The following is a 21,960-nucleotide window of genomic DNA, read 5'->3' as shown; positions in this document are numbered from 1 at the left end:
GGCAGCTAAACTTAATAATAAAAACTCATTATTTTTATATTTTTCTTATCTTATATCCAACATGTGATAAATAAATTGGAATAAATAAATCATAGAAGATTAATATATAAATTCCTCATCTTAATATTAAAGTGACATTTAAATCATATGAATAGGAAATAATATATTACTTTAAATTACCATGTAATAAATTACATCATTACTAGCCATGTATTTCCTCAAATCTCCTAGTATTTGACATATGATTTATTTTAAAATAATTGGAGAGGTAAATTTTGTCTTGCTTTACACAAATTAATAGATTGTTAAACATTACCTACTTTACAGGTGACTTGAGAATTAAACACAGATTGATTTTTTAGTTGAATCAAATAAAAAATTGATTTAATAAAATGTTATCGACCTAACTGGTATTTCAGCGACCCGATGATACTAACTAACCCAATCAACTAAAAAATAAGGATTTTTATTTTTTTAAAATATAATTTCAATAAAAATAGTTGACACACACAAATTAAGCTGTAATCTGAGAATTGACCCAATAATTTAGTGATGTAGACTTTTTTTGAGTTCTGTTTAGACAACTATACAAGTTAATATTAACAATGGCATCTAACTTTCAAATAAAACTTAAAAAAGAATTAAACAATTTGAAAATAAAAAATAAGAAAATAATAAAAAATATATAAAAAACTGAATAAAAAGAGAAAATTTAATCATTTCGATATAACTCCATATATCAGAATTAAACAATTTTGTGAACGAAAAGAAAGACATGTGAATTTTATTTTTTATTTAAAATTGATTCTTTGTTAATTTATTATTTAAAAGTAGCTTTTAAGATTTGATTTGTTTTTAATAGATGGGAGATTATTAAATATATATATATATATATATATATATATATATATATATATATAGACACACACACACACACACCTGATGGAAAGCATACCCTTAATTGTATTAGGGTCTTGAACTCATAGAAATCCAATGAAATATATAGGCTGTGTCAATACAGTCCATTTGTTCCATAGGCATACACACCAGCTTCCAAGCCTAAGCAATCCTCCATCCAAAGCCCAAGCTAGCTAGGTTGGTTGTTTATTTTTTTTTTATATTAAAAATAATTTTTTAAAAATAAAATATATTATTTTAAAATAAAATATATTTTAAAATATAATTTCTATTACATTAAAACTGTAAATTTAGTATTTATATATGCAACTTTTTTTTTCTTATCAAATCTCATGACAGTATTTATTTGTGCAGTTGGATCAAGTTATTTTAAAAAAAATTAAAAGTATTTTTAACTTTAAATCATTTTTTTGTATTTTTATATTGATATGTTAATTTTAATAATAATAATAATAATAATAATAATAATAATAATAAAAAGCTTTGTATATCTTTGTTGTTGCTATCTCTGTAAACATTTTATTGCTACTTGACAGGTCAAATTGGAAGCAGAAACAGATAAAAACACCTCACAAATCACTTCAAATCCACGACCATTTAACACACAAATACATGGTTACATATTACGTATAGATTATGCATAAAACATGAGGCAAATTATTTGGAGACTAAGCGGTGATGCGGGATGGAGCTATAGCTGGTGGAGCTGGAATGTCATCGGACCCTTCAAGCATCAAGATCACATTCTTGATACAAGGACGTGAAGCTGGATCATGCTGAACGCACAGCAGTCCAATCTTCACCATTCTTTCCAGTGACTCGAATTCTATAACTTCTTCCTTCACAAGCTTATCCAACTGTCCAGCTGCAAAGCATTGATATGCCCAACTGGGAAGATTCATTTCATCTGGTGTTGAGACGTCTATTTTTATACTGCTTCTGCAACAGATGACCTCCAGAAGTACAACTCCGAAGCTGTAGATATCAGCTTTTACCGACATCAAGGCATTATTCTGCCATTCAGGTGCCAAGTGCCCTCTACTCTGTGAGAGTGCCATCGAGCTTCTTATTTCGTCTGGATATAATAGCTTTGATAATCCGAAATCGGAGATTTTGGCTATCCAAGAATCATCCATGAGAATGTTTTGAGGGGTTATATTGCAATGGATGATGCAGGCTTGACACTCTTCATGTAGATAGAGTATTCCTCTAGCTATATCTAGAGCAATCCTCACTCTCTCTTTCCAAATGGGGCGCCTCTCAGACTGGAATAAAAGATCTGCAAGGGTGCCATTTTTCAAGTACTCGTAGACGAGAACCCTCCGAGAGCCCTCCACACAAAAACCAAGCAACCGAACCAAGTTCCTGTGATAAGTTTGTCCAATAACTGTGATTTCGGCTCGAAACTTTTTTTCCGCTTCATCTAAAACTTTCTCAAGCCTCTTAACAGCAACAGTTCTGTCACCCCCAGGTATTGTCCCTCTGTAAACTGCACCAATAGAACCCCTGCCCAGCTCTTCCATGAAACCACTTGTAGCTTTCTCAAGCTCACTATAAGAAAATGACCGCAGAGTAAACTCTCCAGCCAAGCTTATGATTCCTGATAGCTTTTCGTAAAGAAAAGCTCGATCCCTGTACACGCAGAAAGTAGAGATTGCAATGACAAAACACAACAAAGTAACAGAGCCGAATGCTATAGCAAGAAACACAAGTAAACTTTTCTTGCTTTCTATGATGATTGTCGGGCTCATTGGAGGTGCAGCAGGAGATGCTGCTTTCACTTTGAAGAAGGCTATAGATGATATGTTTATATCTTTTAAACCATATCTAATTGGTGCAGCATACTTTTCACACTTCTCATTCATATATAGAGCAACATCACAGAGACAATCTTCCAGGCAAGACAAACCACAATTTTCCTTCTTCACATGTAGGACAGAATAAGGAAATCGCTCGAACAATATATTCTCTACGGCTTTGACATCGTACATTTCCCCTTCTTTGGTGCCTCTGCAAAAACTTTCAGTGACATTCTTGTAGCATCCACTGAATTTCTCACTGGGGTCATTGAAAGCAAATCCAGGATAACAGGAACAGTCAAAATTAGTGCCCATGCCAGAGCAATAACTGTTGAAATCACAGAAGCCATGAACATTGCATTGATTATTCAACGCAGACCACTCAATATGCACACTCCGGCTAGTTTTGTTCTCTAAGCAGTGTGAGTACAACCTGAAAATCCCATCAGCATCAAGCGTCGCACGAAAGATTGTTGTTTTGTTGTTACAGGGATAAGAACTACTTGCCAACAAGACTGGTTTTTTAGAGACCGTATCCATGGACAGAAATCCCTGTTGATTAAGATAGAGACTCAACCCCTTGTTGTCTCCAGTAGTACTACTGGCCCAGTAAGCATCAACAGATTCACCAGCGCTGTTTGTAGGGTAGGCGACAAGGTTTCCATCTTCCTGCATCGCGAGGAAAAACCTTCCACTGGAGTGATTTGAGCTCGACACGCTTGAAACCAATTTATCAAAATCAGTAAGATTCTGACCTACTAATATGGTGTCAGTTGGGTAATCAAAGCTTTGCCAAATAACAGAAGAACCACTGTAAAGCACGAAATTACCAGAATCAAGCATTGAAGCTGAAGCTGCGATTTCTGAAACATTAGCAATAAGCTTTTCATTGCCCTGCTCAGTTCGAAGAAGTAGCTTACCCTCTTCTGATAAGTGAATTGTAGCATTGAAGGAGACTGGTTCATCATCTCGATTTGCAGTCCAGATGACCGTGTTATTAGGTTGACCCATCATCCATGTTCCTACAGCAAATCCATTTCCCTGTGAATAGAAGCCAAACGCAAAATTGCCTGAAGGGGATTGCCATGAAAGTAAGTTAGAGATGGGAGATAACTGAGAACCTAAGTGTATTTCACCAAATTGGTTTGGTTGAGTTCTTGCTTCCACAAAGAGTATAGATAACATTAGAAGCAGAAGCCCTGATACCAAAGCCATGCGGACAGGAGTGTGGTGTAAAGAGCCAAACAGATACAGAAAAGCTAGCTATTTTTTAGACTATACTGGTTAAATGTTAATGTGATGAAAATTCTAGCAAACTTCAAATCTAAAACCGTGTGAAATGAATGTTTTGTTCGCTATCGATTGTAATAACACGTCTTAGTGTGGTGTTCCACAAAAGTCTACCAGACGTGTTAGACCAGTCGGCTGAGAGAAGTCATTATCTTCCTTTACTGATGATACCCAAAAGCAACCTTCCAAGTCAAGATAATAAAGCTTGAACTGCTGTTTTATCATAGTAAATATTCTCCCAACAAATTTCTCCAGAAATTTCATCAGGTCTAGTAAAATCAAATGCTCATCAAAACGAACATCCAAGCTGAAGAAAAGACATCCAAATGAAACCTTTTTTTTTTTTTTTCTGATTTACAAGAAAAAAAATACCTTTGAAGTATGCAATTGTATATATAGAAAATAAATAGCCATGAGTCGTTTGAATAGTTATTCATTTTGTGTTTTTCGCAAACCAATGAAGATATCCGATATGGATAATCGACCAAGAAAATGAAGATTCAAGTTATGGATTGAAGACAAAATCCTATTCAAAACAAGAATCTTTAGAAGTTAACGTTGGTGAATGTTGCAGTTTATCTTTAGAGTTTTAACACATACAAGTGCATAAATTGGGAGTAAAAAAGCATTTGGAAACGCGGTGGCATCCACGCTTCTAACAAAATTAATTTTTTATTAAAAAATTATATTTATATATGTTTTTTTATCGTTTTAATATATTAATTTTAAAAATAATTTTTAAAAAATAAAAAATATTATTTTAATATATTGCAGTATGAAAAATATTTTGAAAAATAATTACAACCATATTCCTAAACATGTATTAAATTATGATAGTATTTATATTGTAAAATTCTTATATACTGTATAAACAGTTTGTATAGAATTAAAATTTATAGTTTATGTAGAACTTTATTTTTATAATATTATTAATAAGTAATGGTCAATTTTATATATATAATTTCTTAACGAAATTTCCGCGATACTTCGCCTTCTTTTACTTATCGTAATTTTCAATTTCCTTTATAGTTTTCTTTTCTTTTTATTGTTTTACTTTATTTATTTATTTATTTAATTTGTAGATTCCATGGCATTACACACCTTCACCTCTTGATCTCTTAAACCAAGTTAATAATTTCTTTTGATTTATGAGGCTATTAGAGATTAAATTTCTAAGCTTAATTTCTTCTCATTGGAAAGAAGAAATGAATAACAAGGAGGATATTGATGGAAGAATCCATCAATCCATCAACAACAACATGCTGTAATGTTTCCTAGGAGCGGCCATTAATAATTATTCAAACCAGTTGACACATTGAATTTGGAGGAGACAGAAACATGTTCTTTACACTACTGCTTCCATAACTTCTCCCATGAAAAACAACAAATGATTTTTTTGTTAGAACTACTACAACTATAGGATACAGAATTTTAATAGTTTTCCTGCCTACAAACTTATGCTGAAGCTGAAGTTGGATGTGGAGGAACAGATACATCGGTAATTCCTTCTAACATCAACACAACAGACTTCATAGAAGGACGGATACCTGGTTCATCTTGAATACACCACATGCCCACCATAACCATTTTCTCCAAATTCTGCAAGTCTACATCTTCGCCAAGATCAAGCTTGTCCAATTCTCTTGCAACCATAAGCTCGTATGCCCAATTAGAAAGTTGAACTTCCTCTGGTCTTGATACATTAGCTTCTATATTTCTCCTGCAGAAAACAATTTCCAAGAGCATAACTCCGTAACTGTAAACATCTGCCTTCACTGATATTGGGGTGTTCTTGTGCCATTCGGGAGCCAAGTAACCTCGTGTCCCTCTGACTATTGTGAAGGTTCTTGTTTGATCAGGCACTAGCAATTTTGCTAGCCCAAAATCAGAGATCTTAGCATTCCAAAAATCATCCATTAGAATGTTTTGAGGCTTTATATCGCAATGGATGATTGGTGCCTCACACTCTTCATGTAGATATAGGATCCCTCTAGCAACATCCAAAGCAATTTTAACCCTGTGACTCCAATTTGGAATTCTTTCAGTTCGGAAGAGAAGATCTGCAAGGGAACCGTTGTTCATGTATTCATAAACTAGTAGCCTATGCGAGTCCTCAGTACAGTAACCAAGTAGACGAACCAAGTTTTTATGATGAGTTTTTCCAATCGAACGCATCTCTGTGAGGAACTCCCTTTCACCTTCACTGACCAACTTCTCCAGCCTCTTCACTGCAATAACATTTTTACCTTTGTATAATGTCCCTTTGTAAACTGCTCCAAAAGATCCTTTTCCCAACTCTTCCCTGAAACCCTTGGTTGCATTTTTAAGCTCACGATATGAAAATGCTCTCAGGGTGAGCTCATGGGCCAAGCCAAGATTTCCGCTTCCCAACCGCATTCTGGCCTTAACAACTCTTGACTTAGAGATGAAAAAAACAGAAACTGCAATGGCAATTGAAGAGCACGTAATGAATGCTACGCTCATAACACAAATGACCATCACTGTCTTCTTGCTTGTCTTATGGACCACTGGAGGCTTCATTGCAGTGGCAATGGATCGGTTGCGGCTTTCGACGCTCTTCAAACCCACCTTGAAGAAAACCCTTGATGAGACACCTTCCAATCTCCTAGCATATTTCACTGGGAACTTCACTTTCTTGCAGTCCCCAGATTGGTACAGCGCACCAGCACAGTTACAGTCCTGCAAACAGGACTTTCTGCAATCTTCTTCTGACATGGAGTTTCTAAAATAAGGATAGTCATCCCAACTCATTTTCTCCATATCAGTAATGTTATACAAGGATGTTTCCTCTGCAACTTTACATAACTGTTCAGTGTAGTTTCTCTCACACCCATTATATCTCTGTTCGGGATCGACAGGAACAGTGCCAGGAAGACAGCGGCAGTCAGGTTGATCATCGTTCATGGTGCAGTAGCTGTTGAGACCGCAGAAAGTCTTCACTTCGCATTGACTTTCTGGTTCATAAGCCTTAAGAGATGTAGTGTAGACACCATTGCTGTCGAAGCTATGAGAATACAATCGAAAAATTCCATTGTACTCCAATGTTGCACGGTAGATAATTGAGCTGCTTTCCGGTTCTGAATCAGAGTAAAACACAGCTTTGACTTTGCCCGAGGTTTTGGTAAGGATTAGCAATTCTCCTGTATAATTTAAATATAGATGGGTACCAGAGGACCCAAAAGTGTCTGTGCTCCAATAAGCATCTACTGAAGTATCTGGAGTGTCTACGGGATACAAAACAAGATTCCCATCATATTGCATTTTAAGACGAAACCTTCGTGTTGACAAACTGGTTGTAGATGCACTAGAAAGCAGTTCGCGCCCTGCATGTAGATTCTGGCCTCCTAATATTGTATCTGTAGGAAAGTTGAAACTCTCCCAAATGACCTCAGAATGTTCATTGCAGAGCACTAGATTTCCAGAATCAAGCATGCGAGCGTTTGAAGCTGACTTCTCTATCTTAGCAATGAGTTTCTCTTCACCGGCCTCATTGTTGGCATAGTAAGTTCTTAAAAGAAGCTTACCGTTTACGGTTAACTCCAACGTAGCATTTGACGGCACAGGAGGGTCATCTCGGTATGCTGTCCAGGTGATTATATCAGCTGGCTTACCCACCAACCAAATTCCCACTATAAAGCCACTGCCCTGTGGGTAGAACCCAAAGGCAAATGTGCCAGAAGGGGAGAGCCATGAAGTTGGTTGGACGTTGGTGGAGATTGAAGAACCTAAACTTATCAAGTTTGAGTGGTTCTGCTGGGAACTTACAGGTTTGTAAATACAAATTACTAACAAAAAGAAAGCTGCATAAGCGAAAGCCATTAGATGAAGTATGGAAGATAGATGATATTGTTGTCCTTGTAACTTCTCGCAAGTCTCGAATGACTATAAAGTAAAACAAGGAAAGTGCTAAAGCCAGGGCTCCACCATTGCTTCTTCTTAGGGGCACCGACTATTAATCTAAGATGATCGCTGAAACTTGGCCCCGGCACTGGTAGACTTGATTTTTTTATAAATACTAGACGCGCACTCAGTTTTCCTGTCGGGACATTTCCACGCTGTATGCCAGTAAAAATAGAGAAAGTCCCAGAACCTTCCTGGTTGCTTATAACAAGATTCATTTTTCCTTGAAAGACATAAATTTCTTCACCTTTAATGTAAGAAGAAGAACTTGCACACATGACTTTAATTATTAAAGAAAGATTTTCAACACAAAAAGGACAAGGATAATTGTATTATGCAAGACTGATTGAAAAAGGTTGAGAAAATTGTCTCTGTTCCCTATTTCCTCCATTAATGGTATAACAGAAAATTGACTTGTGTTGAAGCAAACAACACGGCTTATTGACAAAATCAAAGACCTGTCCCTTTCTGAGATGTATGGTCTCAAAAAAAAGTCCTTTATATAGTTGCTTTTCCAGTATTGTTTGATTAACAATAGTGTTTGATGGCTCTGTGCCTTGCATGTAGGCCCGTGCCACTAACTTAAGCCACACAGTTTTCTTTCTCTTCTGCCTTGTGAGAGATGTAATTTGAGAACATACATATCAGCAGGATAGTTCCTGCTACGAGGAAGCCACTGAGAGCTCTTACAAGGTTTTACTTACAAATTGCTTAACCAGTAACATGAGCATGGGAAGACAAGGGATGCATGAAACTTTGTTTCCCTTCTTCTGGTTATGTTGAAGATAGCCAAATAACTACATGGCCAAAGGAATTTTAACAGACATCTCAAGTTTAATAGATTTTTTAATTTTAACAAAAGCTATTTGACTAATCAAACTATTTTTTCTCCATGGTTGAGCAAAAATCAAAAGCTACACAATACCAAACCACCTCTTACTATTTTTATCACCTGTGCTCTTGTTTGTTCTTCTGCGCAAATGTGAAATAGTATATCATAAGCAGTTTAAACGACAAATCAGAAACGCTTTGCATATACAGTAAAATGCTGCTCCAACCATGTGTTTGAACAACAATTTTATGATATCTTTCTGTTTAGACAACAAGATGAGCCTCTTTCAGGCAACAAAAATAAACACCAGACACAGTTTCACTGTGCATGGAAACCTCCAACCAAGAAAAACTCCTATTTCAACCCAGTAAAATTCTCTATATCAAGAGACAGACAATTTCCCAAGCCATCCCTCTTGCCTCTTTTTGTTAAAGTTACAGGGTCACTCTTCCAAATGACATTAATTTTTCAGGACAATATTAATATAATTCCATGCAAATCCAAACTAAAACACTAAGAACCCTGGACAATGAGCAATGTAGCAGGAGATAATCGGCCGACACACTTCATCAAGTTTTCGGTTTCATCTTCTTAATTTCAATAACAACGTAAAATAACTCATTACAGCATCGCTAACACAAAATTTATCATTAACTGGCACATATTCTAAACCACCGACAGCCAACCCACCATTAAGATCTAGTCAGCTCATCTCTGTAACTACATCCCAAAAACAAAGTCCAATACAGTTGTTAATAACAGCTATAAAGAATTCTTCCAAATGCCGTCATAAGATATTTTTGAAAAGCTTTTCAGGAAAAAATGTAGTATATATACAATGACTTGATACACAAGAGTATACACAATGAACTGCTGCTTCACAAGCTTTAGCACTCCAAAGGCACTGAACTTATTAGTTACAATACAAAAAAATACGTCTAGACAAATGCCATTTTTAATTAGAGAATTACCAGGGAAATGTAACACCAAGCAAGCATGGTGAAACGAAAAAAATAAACTCAGACAGACCACTTCAATTAGTTGAACTGCATTCCACAGCCATTTATATCTTCAACCTATAAATATTCCAGGACCATTGCTATGATCTTGTAGCAGATGACACAGAGAGATCGCTCTTCCCTTGTAAAATGATGAATATAACTTTGATCAGGGATGATAGTGAAGTAAAAGCACAGGGGACTATCTGTGGTAAATGTTTGATGACATATAAGATTGGCATAGCAGACATGAGAGTAGAACATTGGAGAGTGTTTTAAACCTATTATTGACCATGATACTTCCCCACCCCTTTTATTCTCAAGAACTTATGATGATAGAATTCATCAAAGGACAGTCGTTGAACTGCAACAAGAGAGATACAAAAAAATGAATGGTTCCACAAATGAATCAGGAGGGAAGAAAGAAAGATATGTTTCGTTGGGGTCAGGCCATGTGCTAAACCTGGATTTGCAGAAAGAAGTCTTGAACATATATCAACACAGTCCGGATGCAACCCTGGAAGGATGTGTTGAGAGAAAGGAAGACATGAACTTGACTTGATGTTCTGCAGCAACTGAGGTCAAGAGAACTTCTTTTATTAGAGACTGGAGCGATCACAATTCAAGGATTATAAACTTACAGAAAAGGCACTACCTGGAAATTAGTCCTGCCACGAAAAGGTGGGTAACCATTAAGAAGCTCAAAAAGAATTACACCAACACTCCACATGTCAACCTATACAAGGAAGCACTGTTATTCAATAAATTCTATTCTGAAGCAAAGAAAGCAATGCACCAAAGGAAAACATTAGCAAAATCTTTACCTTATAATCATATCTTTGAAATTGAAGAACTTCTGGAGCCATGTAAAATGGAGATCCGCATACTGTCTCCACATAGTTATCAGGAAGCACCCTTCTATTTAAAGATGAGAAAGATGAAAGTAAAATTAATACATTGCCTGACATGTCTTCAACAAATTTTTGGCATTTTTTCTTAATTAAGGGGAGAAAAATTAACATAGTTTCATGGTGGTCTCCCTGAAACTTTCCAGGAAACCATCCCATTAACTTTCTTCTACCAAAAAGTTACCTCGATAAACCAAAATCAGCTATTTTGAGCACCACATCGCTCTCCTTGCCAGAAAGGAGAATGTTCTACAACAAATTGACCAATGTAAGCCAGTTTCAAGGCAACTCAATCTTCTGCCACCAATTTGGAACTCCACCATAGGTAAAAGAATTGCATGTACAACACCTCATACCTCAGGTTTCAAGTCTCTATGAATAATATGATGGCTCTGCAGAATTTTCAAACCATCCCCTGAACCATATAAATCATCGAGATTACAATTATGTAAATAGGGATGTGATACAAGCAACTCATATGTTGTACTGTGAAACAGATATCAAATGACCGCTACCCATCTGTTGCGTAAATCTTTTAGCAATCTTCTCTTGAACTCTCCCATGTTGTTGAAGATAAGAAGCTAGATTTCCTCCAGAACAAAACTCTAGGACCAGGAACATGCAACATTCATCCTGAGATTGCAGATATTCTGATTTGCAGAAATGAAATATTATGGAAACAGAAAGCATATAAATCACAGCTACAGAAGGTAGAAACAGATCAAGTTAAACTCGAAATGAGATTCTCCTTTACATATGTCAAGCTTTTAGTTACATGTATCCTTCTACATCATTCCACTTTATCTAGATCAATGTCCTCACTGGTTCAGTCATTTAAGAATTTCAAGGATTCATGTTAATGGAATTAATAATTAGAGTAACTAGCATTTATCTACAATTCTTCAAGAGATGACAGCTTGGATAGAGAGCAGGAAATGAGTTGTAGATATTGCTAAGTAGAAAACACCTAGGTCAGTGGCCTTCAACACTACATTTGCCAACACGATCAAAATTAATCTAACCACTGTTTCTCATGGGTATCAGGTCTTTGAGGGTATTTAGTGGGAGAAACTAAATAAAATCATGCTCTGTCCTTTTTTCTCCTCAATCATGGTGAATGGAGAGCATAAGTTTTTTATTCTGGTATTCCATGGTCCACAGTCCTTAGTATGATGTCTGATACAAAGGGTAGATAATGAGCTAGTGAAAAAATGTTATTGAGGACATTTTGCTTCTCATATGTGCTTTGCCAATGACACCATTCATAATAAGTCTGTAGAAAGATGGGGGCTTGATGACATGCTTCCTTTCTTGCAGATTTTGGAAAATGTCTGATTTAAGGTTAAACACATAGAAGATGAGAATTATGGGTATTTTCGTCCAGGACTTGAATTGGTTCTCAATTATCCCTGTATAGCCCAGTGTGTTGCCAGGGTTGGCCCTTGGCATGTTTAGAGGTCCCCATGGTGGCAATCCACATTTTCCAACCTTTTAGAATTTGGTTGAATCAAATTCTAATCTCTCTTACTTTGCTTTAATATTTTAAGCATGATATGCACTACTACTCCATATACTCTTTTAGGAGCACCATGTCTAACAACAATGCTTCTGTGAACATCATGCCTAGATTCATCTCGACACTCCACATTACTCCATCAACTCAACAGTATTTTAAGATTGCATCCTCAATCCAAGACATTAAATTGCTAAGCCACAAATCCCATCTCAAAATGAATAATAATTGATTTCAAAAATAAACCAAGCTATCTTAAGTAAAACAAGCCCTGCTTCTAATTCAACATTTACAACAGGAAGGAACCCTAAAAAACAAAATCAACCAACTTTTCCATTATTTTCCCTAAATCAACATATTTTCATAAAAGGGTATGCTAAAAATCACCTAAATGATCAAAACCGAGTAAAAAAAAAAATCAATCACAAAAGAAATTTACAACAAGGGTTACCCTACAAATCCCCTAAGCATCAAACCAACCAGCTCTACAATCAATCAAACAACACAAATCAGCCTACAACATCAACATCAACACCAACAACAAATTTACTCAAAAGCGTATGGAAACCTTACCTCAAAGACATCAAGAAGGCGAATGATGTTGGGGTGATTGACAGAAGACAAGAAATTAAGCTCACAATCTAAGCAGTTCCTCAAATTCTTGTTGAGTTTAGAGAGATAAACTTGCTTCACTGCCACTTCCCCCCCTGTTATTTTGTTCTCTGCTTTCCATACTGTGGAAAAAGAGCTCTCACCCAGTTTTGATTTCAGGATGTAGTTTCCGATTGAGTGAGATTCTGAGAGATTCTTTGTTGCTTCAAGATCCATTTCTGTTGGTTTTGGATTGTCGACAAAAAGTGTACTGAAAACGTTGTAGTAATATTTTGCCTTGGATTTTTGTTCTTCTGTTTTTGTCATGATGTATGTTTGTGAACTGTAGGCACTGTAGCTCGTGCTATACAGATTATTTTTTTTAACTAACATATTTTTTAATAAAAAATTAATTATGAATTATGAGAATAATATTTTTTAAAAATAAAATAATAAGAGTTCATTGCTTGAAATAACATATTAAAATCTCATTTTAATTAAGGAAATAATCACAGTTTGATTAAAGCACAAAAAAAATATATTTCTTCTTTATTTTCTTTATTGGCCAAAAACTCACTCTCATTTTTTTTCCGTATATGTTAGCTTTCACTCTTAAAAATAAATCAAAGTAGCTTTTTATACAGTCATTTATAATAAGACTTTAAATCCTTTTTCCTTTTTTTTTCTTAGTTTATATGTTACGACCCAAAAAAAAGTGATTAAAGCCCATAATTCTCCCCCTTTTTACTAATTTAAGGGCTTTATCAAGCCTGCTTATCTTCCATGGAACTCAAAATTCTTTCTTAGTAAAAACTTGTTCATCATTTTTCATCATTATAAATTTTCTTAACAAGAAAGACTTTATCTTTATCTCGAATCCATTAACATTTAACCTTAATGTACTTTAATCGCGAATGAAAAATAAGATACTTGTTAAGATGGCGGATTACTCTCTAACTATTATTATATCACAACACAAAATCCTATTATTCAATTATCTTGGAGCTTGCTTTAATCCATAGAGTCTTTTTTTCAACTTACAAACTAGTTTCTTTTTGTCATTCACTTCAAACCCTTCAAGCTATTTTATGTAGATCTTTTTATTGAATTTCCCATGAAGCTCTTCACCTTCGAGATTCAAACTAGTAGTTATACCAGGCATAACATTCATTGAAGACATCTCGATTATGGGTGAAAAGATTTCCTCTAAATAAATATTCTAATCAAAATCTTTTATAAATAATCTTGTCTTGTTTATTGGTTATGAAAAATTTTCTTCAATTTTTAATATGATCATCTATTTGTTTTTTAAAAGAAAAAACCTTGTAAAAGGGTTCCAATAAATAAAAAATACAATAATAACTCTGAATTTTAATTTATCATCATTAAAAGTCTGCCCTTCTATAAAGAATGTGTTTATATAGATATCAAGAAATTAAACCCTAGTATTCTAAACTAAATATAAATTAAGAATCCTAATAAAATATTTTTAATAATAATAATAACAACACCAACAAAATCCTAGAAATCGACATAAATAATAATAATAAAATTTTAAGTGTAAGAAATTACAAACAAACAAGTAAACTTTCCTTTTTCCTATACAACATCATATAATTTGTCAAACGATATGCTAATGATGCTGGAGTTATGATTGAGATTGGACTGCTGAAAGCTCTCTGTAAGCTGTTACAGGAAAAAATTATTTGATTTCATAGACAAATGAATCTTTACAGTGGTCTATATGAATGGTACGATGGCAAAGCTGGGCTGCGTCATTTGCCAGTTGTGCCGGAGAGAAGAGGGGCATCATCTGTGCTTGTTGCATCAATAGGTGGCGATTAATTTGTGGATGCTGAGGTTGCTAGCTTCAGTTACACTACTTTCTCCTTAGATCTGCGTGGTTTCAAATTACTCTTTTATGCCGATGACTATTCTGACAAGAGATAGTGTATAGTTTTCCTATTTTCATACAAGATTAATTCCTCAAAGTATAACACTTGCCTTCTGTTTATATAATTTCTTGATGGTGTAAGCAACTAAACGTCTTTCTTTCTGATATCCAACTTTAGCTGTCAGACGTATGAAGGTGGTATTGCAGGAGAATCAGGTCACCTTTACACACAAAAGTTGCCTCTAACTATGTGTTCTCTTTTAAATTTATTCTAATTTTGCCTGGATCCCAACACAATACAGGTATCATCTGAGGATCCCAGTCTCAATATCAGGGCTCTAAGTGAAAATCCCGATTTTTAACCTGGATTAATCCCAATACAAACTGGCCATAGCCTTGGCAAGTGTTTTTCCAAGTATTATGATGTTAGTTTAATTACCTGGGGGCTAGTATGGTGTCATCCAGCCTTTACAACAGAGAAAGTCATGAAAGATTTTGAATTAAGCTCAGTCCAGTTCATATACTCCACCTGTAGTAGATGTCTATATTTTCTATTTATGGTATCCTTTCCTGGATTACATTTTTATTACAGGCTTGCAGATCACTGGCAATGTTTTCCTAACTAAAAATTAGAATCTATGTTGCCAACTTTGCTCCCTCTATGGCGTTAGGGTCCTGATTCTTATTCCATGCCGACCTGGGTCTTATCCCAAACTGGCACCTGACTTTAATTAAGCCTCTATCAGAATGTTCACTTCTGAGCTATCTGCATTCATTTCCTTGGAAAGCAAACAATATACTTTCAAGTGGAGTGGAAAGTTGCAAGCCACAAAAGATAACAGGGGAAGGCTAGTTCGGCTTAAATAGCATAATCGTGGTGTACCCCAGCAGAACTGTGGTATTCGTGATGGTGGCATGTTGGGTTTTCGAGAATTATGTATCCACTGGAAATAATAAAATAAAATTATTTGAAAGTTTTTAGAATTTTATTATATAGATTTAGAGTTATTTAGGGATTTACTATCTGAATATTTGGTCTTTTTCGACTTTGAATACTTCTTTAAAAGTTAGGTTGTCGTAAACCATAAATCGTTCAATTGTCCGACCTCTAACGGTAATTCTCTTGAATCACCAGTGAAAATTCTCATAAATTCTTATTTAAAAGAGAGAGATTGTTATGCCTAGAGTGTTAACTCTCTATTTTGTGACTTATGTAATTTTTTTTCCTAACAAACAACCACATAAAAATAAGAGGCATAACTTACTATTTATAAAGAAATATGAAAAACCCTATAAATTAGCAAAATATCATTTTGCGCTTTGAATAATATCCATATATTAATTCAAGATAATTTTAGAAATTAACTCAATCAAGTCCTTACTTAATTTTTCTACGTCTAGAAATATAATCCATGTATTAATTAACTATAGTCCTTAATTTCTAAAATATATTTTAATCAAATCATACGTAATTAAATCATCCCAATTTAATTTCTAATTAACTAATGGTTCTTAATATGTGTAACTCATTATGTTTCTAATATATTGACTCAAATATAAATTCTAATTCTAATTAAATAGAATTAAATAAATTAAATAATTTAATTTATTATCAATTCAAAAATTAATTAATTTATATTTGGCGATCAGGTGCATCGTTTAGCAACGTCTCATAATCCCCAAATATTAAAAAAATCATTAGTGATTTGATTTAACCTTTCATTGATTGGTTTCTAAGTGTAATTAATATCCTTTCATCAATAATATTCTGATTTAATATTAAAACATGAAGTATGTCTGTCATGTTAAATCATGTTTGTTCTCTACATTATAGTCATTGATCGTTTGAATAAAATTTGAAATTCTTTTCAATTCTTATTCCATCTTAGCCAAGAATTTATCAGTCAATACTATTTGAGAATAGATGAAATATTTTTTCTAATTCACCTAGGGTGATGAATCCTCATTTAATAACTCAAGTACCATCATGTAATTAATGTTATACTCAATGTTAACATTTTTTATATAAGATAACTTAGTGATCTCAAGTCTAAAAATCACTTACACAACCATCACGTGAGCCTTTCCATAGACATAAGTGATCTCTCAATATATATATATATATATAATTTTTGCCAAATCTGGCTCGAATAATAGCCAATTTTTTTGTCGAGAAAATCATAAGAGGAAAAACAAATTTTAAAAAAATAATTTTTTCACATAAAATTAATTCGAAATTAACACCAATAATAATTAAAATAAGCAAATGATAACCCTAATTGTCTAACGAAGGCTTTGATAGCACTGTTGGGTTCTCAGATATCATACAGGCCGCGGAAACAATAAAATAAAATTACTCGGGAGTCCCTAGGATCCCGTCATTCAAGGACGCAAACCCTTCTTCCCACAACAGTCTCTCCTTCTTCTTACAAGGTAATTGGCTCACACTATCTACAATTTTCACCCCCAAATACTCCTTTTCTATCAATCTTAATTCCATTTCGTTTGCACTTAAGAAACTGCTTACTAGGGAGTCAGAAAGTGTAGTGTAATGGTGAATGGCCTCGCAGAAAAACTCTACATAAGACATGTAAGGAAATTTATAAAAACTAAATAATTCTTCTTCAACCAAAACAACTAGCTTAGGTGTTAACCTGCTGACACCACCCAAGAAAGTCTTGATCGAAGAAAAACTTCTATTAGGCATGTGGAGCTGGTGGATCATGCAATTGACCACAAGAGTTTGCCCCATTTCGATACTTTCAAAATCTTCTTCGTTGAGCATCATCATCTGCTCGAAAACGAACAGCAAATTGATTGAATCTGCATACTCTTTAAGTCTTCTTCCTGTTTGTTGAACAGCAGCCACATCCTGCTGGTCACCAATGATGGCTGTTACTTTAAATGAAACATCCTTTCTCATTGTAAGGTCAACCATCAAAGGAGGCCATTGAATTCCCTCCATGATGTCAAAATCAATGATATGAATTTCTTGATCACCTTGTGTGGACTCAAGGATTGCTTGATTAGCTGTGAAGTGTGCAAACTTGACACAAGGAGAAAGTTCTTGAAGAACTTGAAAGGAAGACATGTTGTATTGTTGCCTATAACCAGGTCTAGGCAGCAACATTTCAGGAGCAGTAATGCTCTTGTAATGCAGACCTTGAGTGAAGAACAAAGCCAGCCTATTGAATGAGCTACCTCCATTTTCTCCATCCAATAAGAGATTCCGAAGCTTTGCTATTATGTTGGAAGAGAGGGTCCAATTTTGTGCTTCAATATATATAAACTGAATAAAGAGAGAAATTTAATCATTTCGATATAACTCCATATATCCGAATTAAACAGTTTTATGACCGAAATAGAAAGTTATGTGAATTTCTAATTTTTATTTAAAATTGATTTTTTTATGTTAATTTATTATTTAAAAGTAGTTTTTAAGATTTGATTTGTTTTTAATAGATGGGAGATTTTATATATATATATATATATATATATATATAGGCTGATGGAAAACAAACCCTTAATTGTATCAGGGTCTTGAACTCATAGAAATCCAATGAAATATATAGGCTGTGTAAATACAGTCCATTTGTTCCATAGGCTTACTGCATCCCAGCTTCCAAGCCTAAGCTTTCCTAGATAGGGTGCAGCCTATGTCCCATCCAAAGCCCAAGCTAGCTAGGGGGTAGTTTCAGCCCATGTAATTTTTTTTTTAATATCAAAAATAATTTTTTTAAATTAAAAAATATTATTTTAATATATTTTAAAAAATAATTTCTACCATACTTTCAAACTACACTTCATAATGTTTTCTTTTATATATATATATATATGAAAAAATAAAGGGCAGTTTTATATTTTTTTTCAAAGAATAAAATTGAGAATTTAGTATTTATATGTGAAATTGTTTTTTTTGCTTATCAAACGTATTTGTTTGTGCGGTTGGAACATGTTTTTTAAAACTTTTTAAATCCATTTTAGCTCTAAATTATTCTAAAACTATGAATTTAGTATTTATATGTGCACTTTTTTTTTTCGCTTATCAAACCTTGTTTCATAGTATTTATTTGTCTGGTCGAATTATATTTTTCAAAAATTTTGAAGGTTCTTTTAATTTAAAATTAGTTTTTTGTATTGTTAGATTATAAGTTAATATAAAAAATATAAAAAATATTATTATAATATATTTTTTTAAAAAAAAATTTTGAAAAAAAATATTTCTTATAGTTAAAGCTTTAAATTTCTTTTTGTTGCCGTCTCTTTGAACATATTTTTGGTACCTCACAGGTCAAATTGGAAGCAGAAACAGATAAAAATGCCTCACAAATCACTTCAAATCCACGACCATTTAACACACAAATACATGGTTACATATTACGTATAGATTATGCATAAAACATGAGGCAAATTATTTGGAAACTACGCGGTGATGCGGAATGGAGCTATAGCTGGTGGAGCTGGAATGTCATCGGACCCTTCAAGCATCAAGATCACATTCTTGATACAAGGACGTAAAGCTGGATCATGCTGAACGCAGAGCAGTCCAATCTTCACCATTCTTTCCAGTGACTCGAATTCTATATCTTCATCCTTCACAAGCTTATCCAACTGTCCAGCTGCAAAGCATTGATATGCCCAACTGGGAAGATTCATTTCATCTGGTGTTGAGACGTCTACTTTTATACTGCTTCTGCAACAGATGATCTCCAGAAGTACAACTCCGAAGCTGTAGATATCAGCTTTTACCGACATCAAGGCGTTATTCTGCCATTCAGGTGCCATGTGCCCTCTACTCTGTGAGAGTGCCATCGAGCTTCTTATTTCGTCTGGATATAATAGCTTTGATAATCCGAAATCGGAGATTTTGGCTATCCAAGAATCATCCATGAGAATGTTTTGAGGGGTTATATTGCAATGGATGATGCAGGCTTGACACTCTTCATGTAGATAGAGTATTCCTCTAGCTATATCTAGAGCAATCCTCACTCTTTCTTTCCAAATGGGGCGCCTCTCAGACTGGAATAAAAGATCTGCAAGGGTGCCGTTTCTCAAGTACTCGTAGACGAGAACCCTCCGAGAGCCCTCCACACAAAAACCAAGCAACCGAACCAAGTTCCTGTGATAAGTTTGTCCAATCACAGTGATTTCGGCTCGAAACCTTTTTTCCCCTTCATCTAAAACTTTCTCAAGTTTCTTAACAGCAACAGTTCTGTCACCCCCAGGTATTGTCCCTCTGTAAACTGCACCAATAGAACCCCTGCCCAGCTCTTCCCTGAAACCACTTGTAGCTTTCTCAAGCTCACTATAAGAAAATGACCGCAGAGTGAACTCTCCAGCCAAGCTTATGATTCCTGACAGCTTTTCGTAAAGATAAGCTCGATCCCTGTACACGCAGAAAGTAGAGATTGCAATGACAAAACACAAGAAAGTAACAGAGCCGAATGCTATAGCAAGAAACAAAAGTAAACTTTTCTTGCTTTCTATGATGATTGTCAGGCTCATTGGAGGTGCAGCAGGAGTTGGTTTCACTTTGAAGAAGGCTATAGATGATTCGTTTATATCTTTTTTACCATATCGAATTGGTGCAGTATACTTTTCACACCTCTCATTCTTATATAGAGCAACATCACAGAGACAATCTTCCAGGCAAGACAAACCACAATTTTCCTTCTTCTCATCTAGGACAGAATAAGGATATCGTTCGAACAATATATTCTCTACGGTTATGACATCGTACATTTGCCCTTCTTTGGTGCCTGTGCAAAAACTTTCAGGGACATTCTTGTAGCATCCACTGAATTTCTCACTGGGGTCATTGAAAGCAAATCCAGGATAACAGGAACAGTCAGCATTAGTGCCCATGCCAGAGCAATAACTGTTGAAATCACAGAAGCCTTGAACATCGCATTGATTATTCAACGCAGACCACTCAATATGCACACTCCGGCTAGTTTTGTTCTCTAAGCAGTGTGAATACAACCTGAAAATCCCATCAGCATCAAGCGTCGCACGAAAGATTGTTGTTTTGTTGTTACAGGGATAAGAACTTCTTGCCAACAAGACTGGTTTTTTAGAGACCGTATCCATGAACAGAAATCCCTGGTGATTGAAATAGAGACTCAACCCCTTTTTGCTGTCTTGATAAGTATTACTGGCCCAGTAAGCATCAACAGATAGACCAGCGCTGTTTGTAGGGTAGGCGACAAGGTTTCCATCTGCCTGCATCGCGAGGAAAAACCTTCCACTGGAGTGATTTGAGCTCGACACACTTGAAACCAATTTATCAGAATAAGTAAGATTCTGACCTACTAATATGGTGTCAGTTGGGTAATCAAAGCTTTGCCAAATAACAGAAGAACCACTGTAAAGCACGAAGTTACCAGAATCAAGCATTGAAGCTGAAGCTGCGACTTCTGAAACATTAGCAATAAGATTTTCATTGCCCTGCTCAGTTCGAAGAAGTAGCTTACCCTCTTCTGATAAGTGAATTGTAGCATTGAAGGAGACTGGTTCATCATCTCGATTTGCAGTCCAGACGACCGTGTTATTAGGTTGACCCATCATCCATATTCCCACAGCAAATCCATTTCCCTGTGAATAGAAGCCAAACGCAAAATTGCCTGAAGGGGATTGCCATGAATGTAAGTTAGAGATGGGAGATAACTGAGAACCTAAGTGTATTTCACCAAATTGGTTCGGTTGAGTTCTTGCTTCCACAAAGAGTATCGATAACATTAGAAGCAGAAGCCCTGATACCACAGCCATGCGGACAGGAGTGTGGTGTAAAAGCCAAACAGATACAGAAAAGCTAGCTATTGTTGAGACTCTACTGCCTAAATGTTAATGTGATGAAAATTCTAGCCAACTTCAAAACTAAAACCGTGTGAAATGAAGGATTTTTTCGCTATCGGTAGTAGCTTGTTAAACCGTCGTAGTCCCATCTTTCCGGTCTAAATCAACGCTTAATGTTTACAGACGTCTGCAACTTTTCTTAGAGTGGCCTAGTGTGCTGTACTCCACAAGACTCTACCAAACGTGTTAGACCAGTTGGCTGAGAGAAGTCATTATCTTCCTTTACTGATACCCAGAAGCAACCCTCCAAGTCAAGATAATAAAGATTGAATTGCTGTTTTATATCATAGTAAATATTATTTTCTCAAGAAATTTCATCAGTTGTACTAGTATTTATATCGTAAAATTCTTATATGCTATAAGCATTTTGTATAGGACTGAGATTTATAGTTTACGTTGAATTTTATTTTTGTAATATTATTAATAGATCACCTAGCATTT

General features: G+C 35.0%; 4 protein-coding genes across 9 annotated transcripts in view; 1 reads left to right on the top strand and 3 right to left on the bottom strand.

The window, feature by feature from the left end:
* The window catches only part of LOC18108082 (glucan endo-1,3-beta-glucosidase 13), a 72,402-nt gene that overhangs the window by 5,604 nt on the left and 44,838 nt on the right, over positions 1 to 21,960 (top strand). The window lies entirely within an intron of this gene.
* On the bottom strand, positions 1,495 to 21,733 carry LOC18108087 (G-type lectin S-receptor-like serine/threonine-protein kinase LECRK1). 2 transcript variants are annotated; one of them, XM_052449408.1, is made up of 2 exons: positions 20,648 to 21,733; positions 1,495 to 3,150 (listed from the first exon to the last, which is right to left on the bottom strand). In XM_052449408.1, exons 1-2 carry the CDS (start codon positions 21,430 to 21,432, stop codon positions 1,587 to 1,589), a joined length of 2,349 nt encoding a protein of 782 aa, XP_052305368.1. In that variant the 5' UTR covers positions 21,433 to 21,733; the 3' UTR covers positions 1,495 to 1,586. The 2 variants fall into 2 exon arrangements, with proteins under 2 accessions (XP_052305368.1, XP_006371000.3); XM_006370938.3 differs by having other exon boundaries at positions 1,495 to 3,405; positions 20,906 to 21,733.
* LOC18108088 (G-type lectin S-receptor-like serine/threonine-protein kinase LECRK1) lies at positions 5,349 to 8,155 on the bottom strand. The gene has a single exon (XM_006370939.3). It carries the CDS (start codon positions 7,845 to 7,847, stop codon positions 5,463 to 5,465), a length of 2,385 nt encoding a protein of 794 aa, XP_006371001.2. The 5' UTR covers positions 7,848 to 8,155; the 3' UTR covers positions 5,349 to 5,462.
* Positions 9,533 to 13,086, bottom strand: LOC112325300 (serine/threonine-protein kinase ATG1t). Of its 4 annotated transcripts, none has more exons than XM_052449414.1 (8): positions 12,753 to 13,086; positions 11,182 to 11,299; positions 11,023 to 11,081; positions 10,851 to 10,915; positions 10,583 to 10,673; positions 10,414 to 10,494; positions 10,222 to 10,333; positions 9,533 to 10,122 (listed from the first exon to the last, which is right to left on the bottom strand). In XM_052449414.1, the coding sequence occupies exons 1-8, from the start codon at positions 13,005 to 13,007 to the stop codon at positions 10,043 to 10,045; spliced, it is 861 nt and encodes a 286-aa protein (XP_052305374.1). In that variant the 5' UTR covers positions 13,008 to 13,086; the 3' UTR covers positions 9,533 to 10,042. The 4 variants fall into 4 exon arrangements, with proteins under 4 accessions (XP_052305374.1, XP_024447226.2, XP_052305373.1 ...); XM_024591458.2 differs by having other exon boundaries at positions 10,583 to 10,676; positions 12,753 to 13,083; XM_052449413.1 differs by having other exon boundaries at positions 9,533 to 10,333; positions 10,583 to 10,676.

Source organism: Populus trichocarpa, chromosome 19 (assembly GCF_000002775.5).
Source record: "Populus trichocarpa isolate Nisqually-1 chromosome 19, P.trichocarpa_v4.1, whole genome shotgun sequence".
NCBI lineage: Eukaryota > Viridiplantae > Streptophyta > Magnoliopsida > Malpighiales > Salicaceae > Populus > Populus trichocarpa.
The sequence above is the reverse complement of the archived record's forward strand: the minus strand, read 5'-3'. Positions and strand labels throughout refer to the sequence as shown.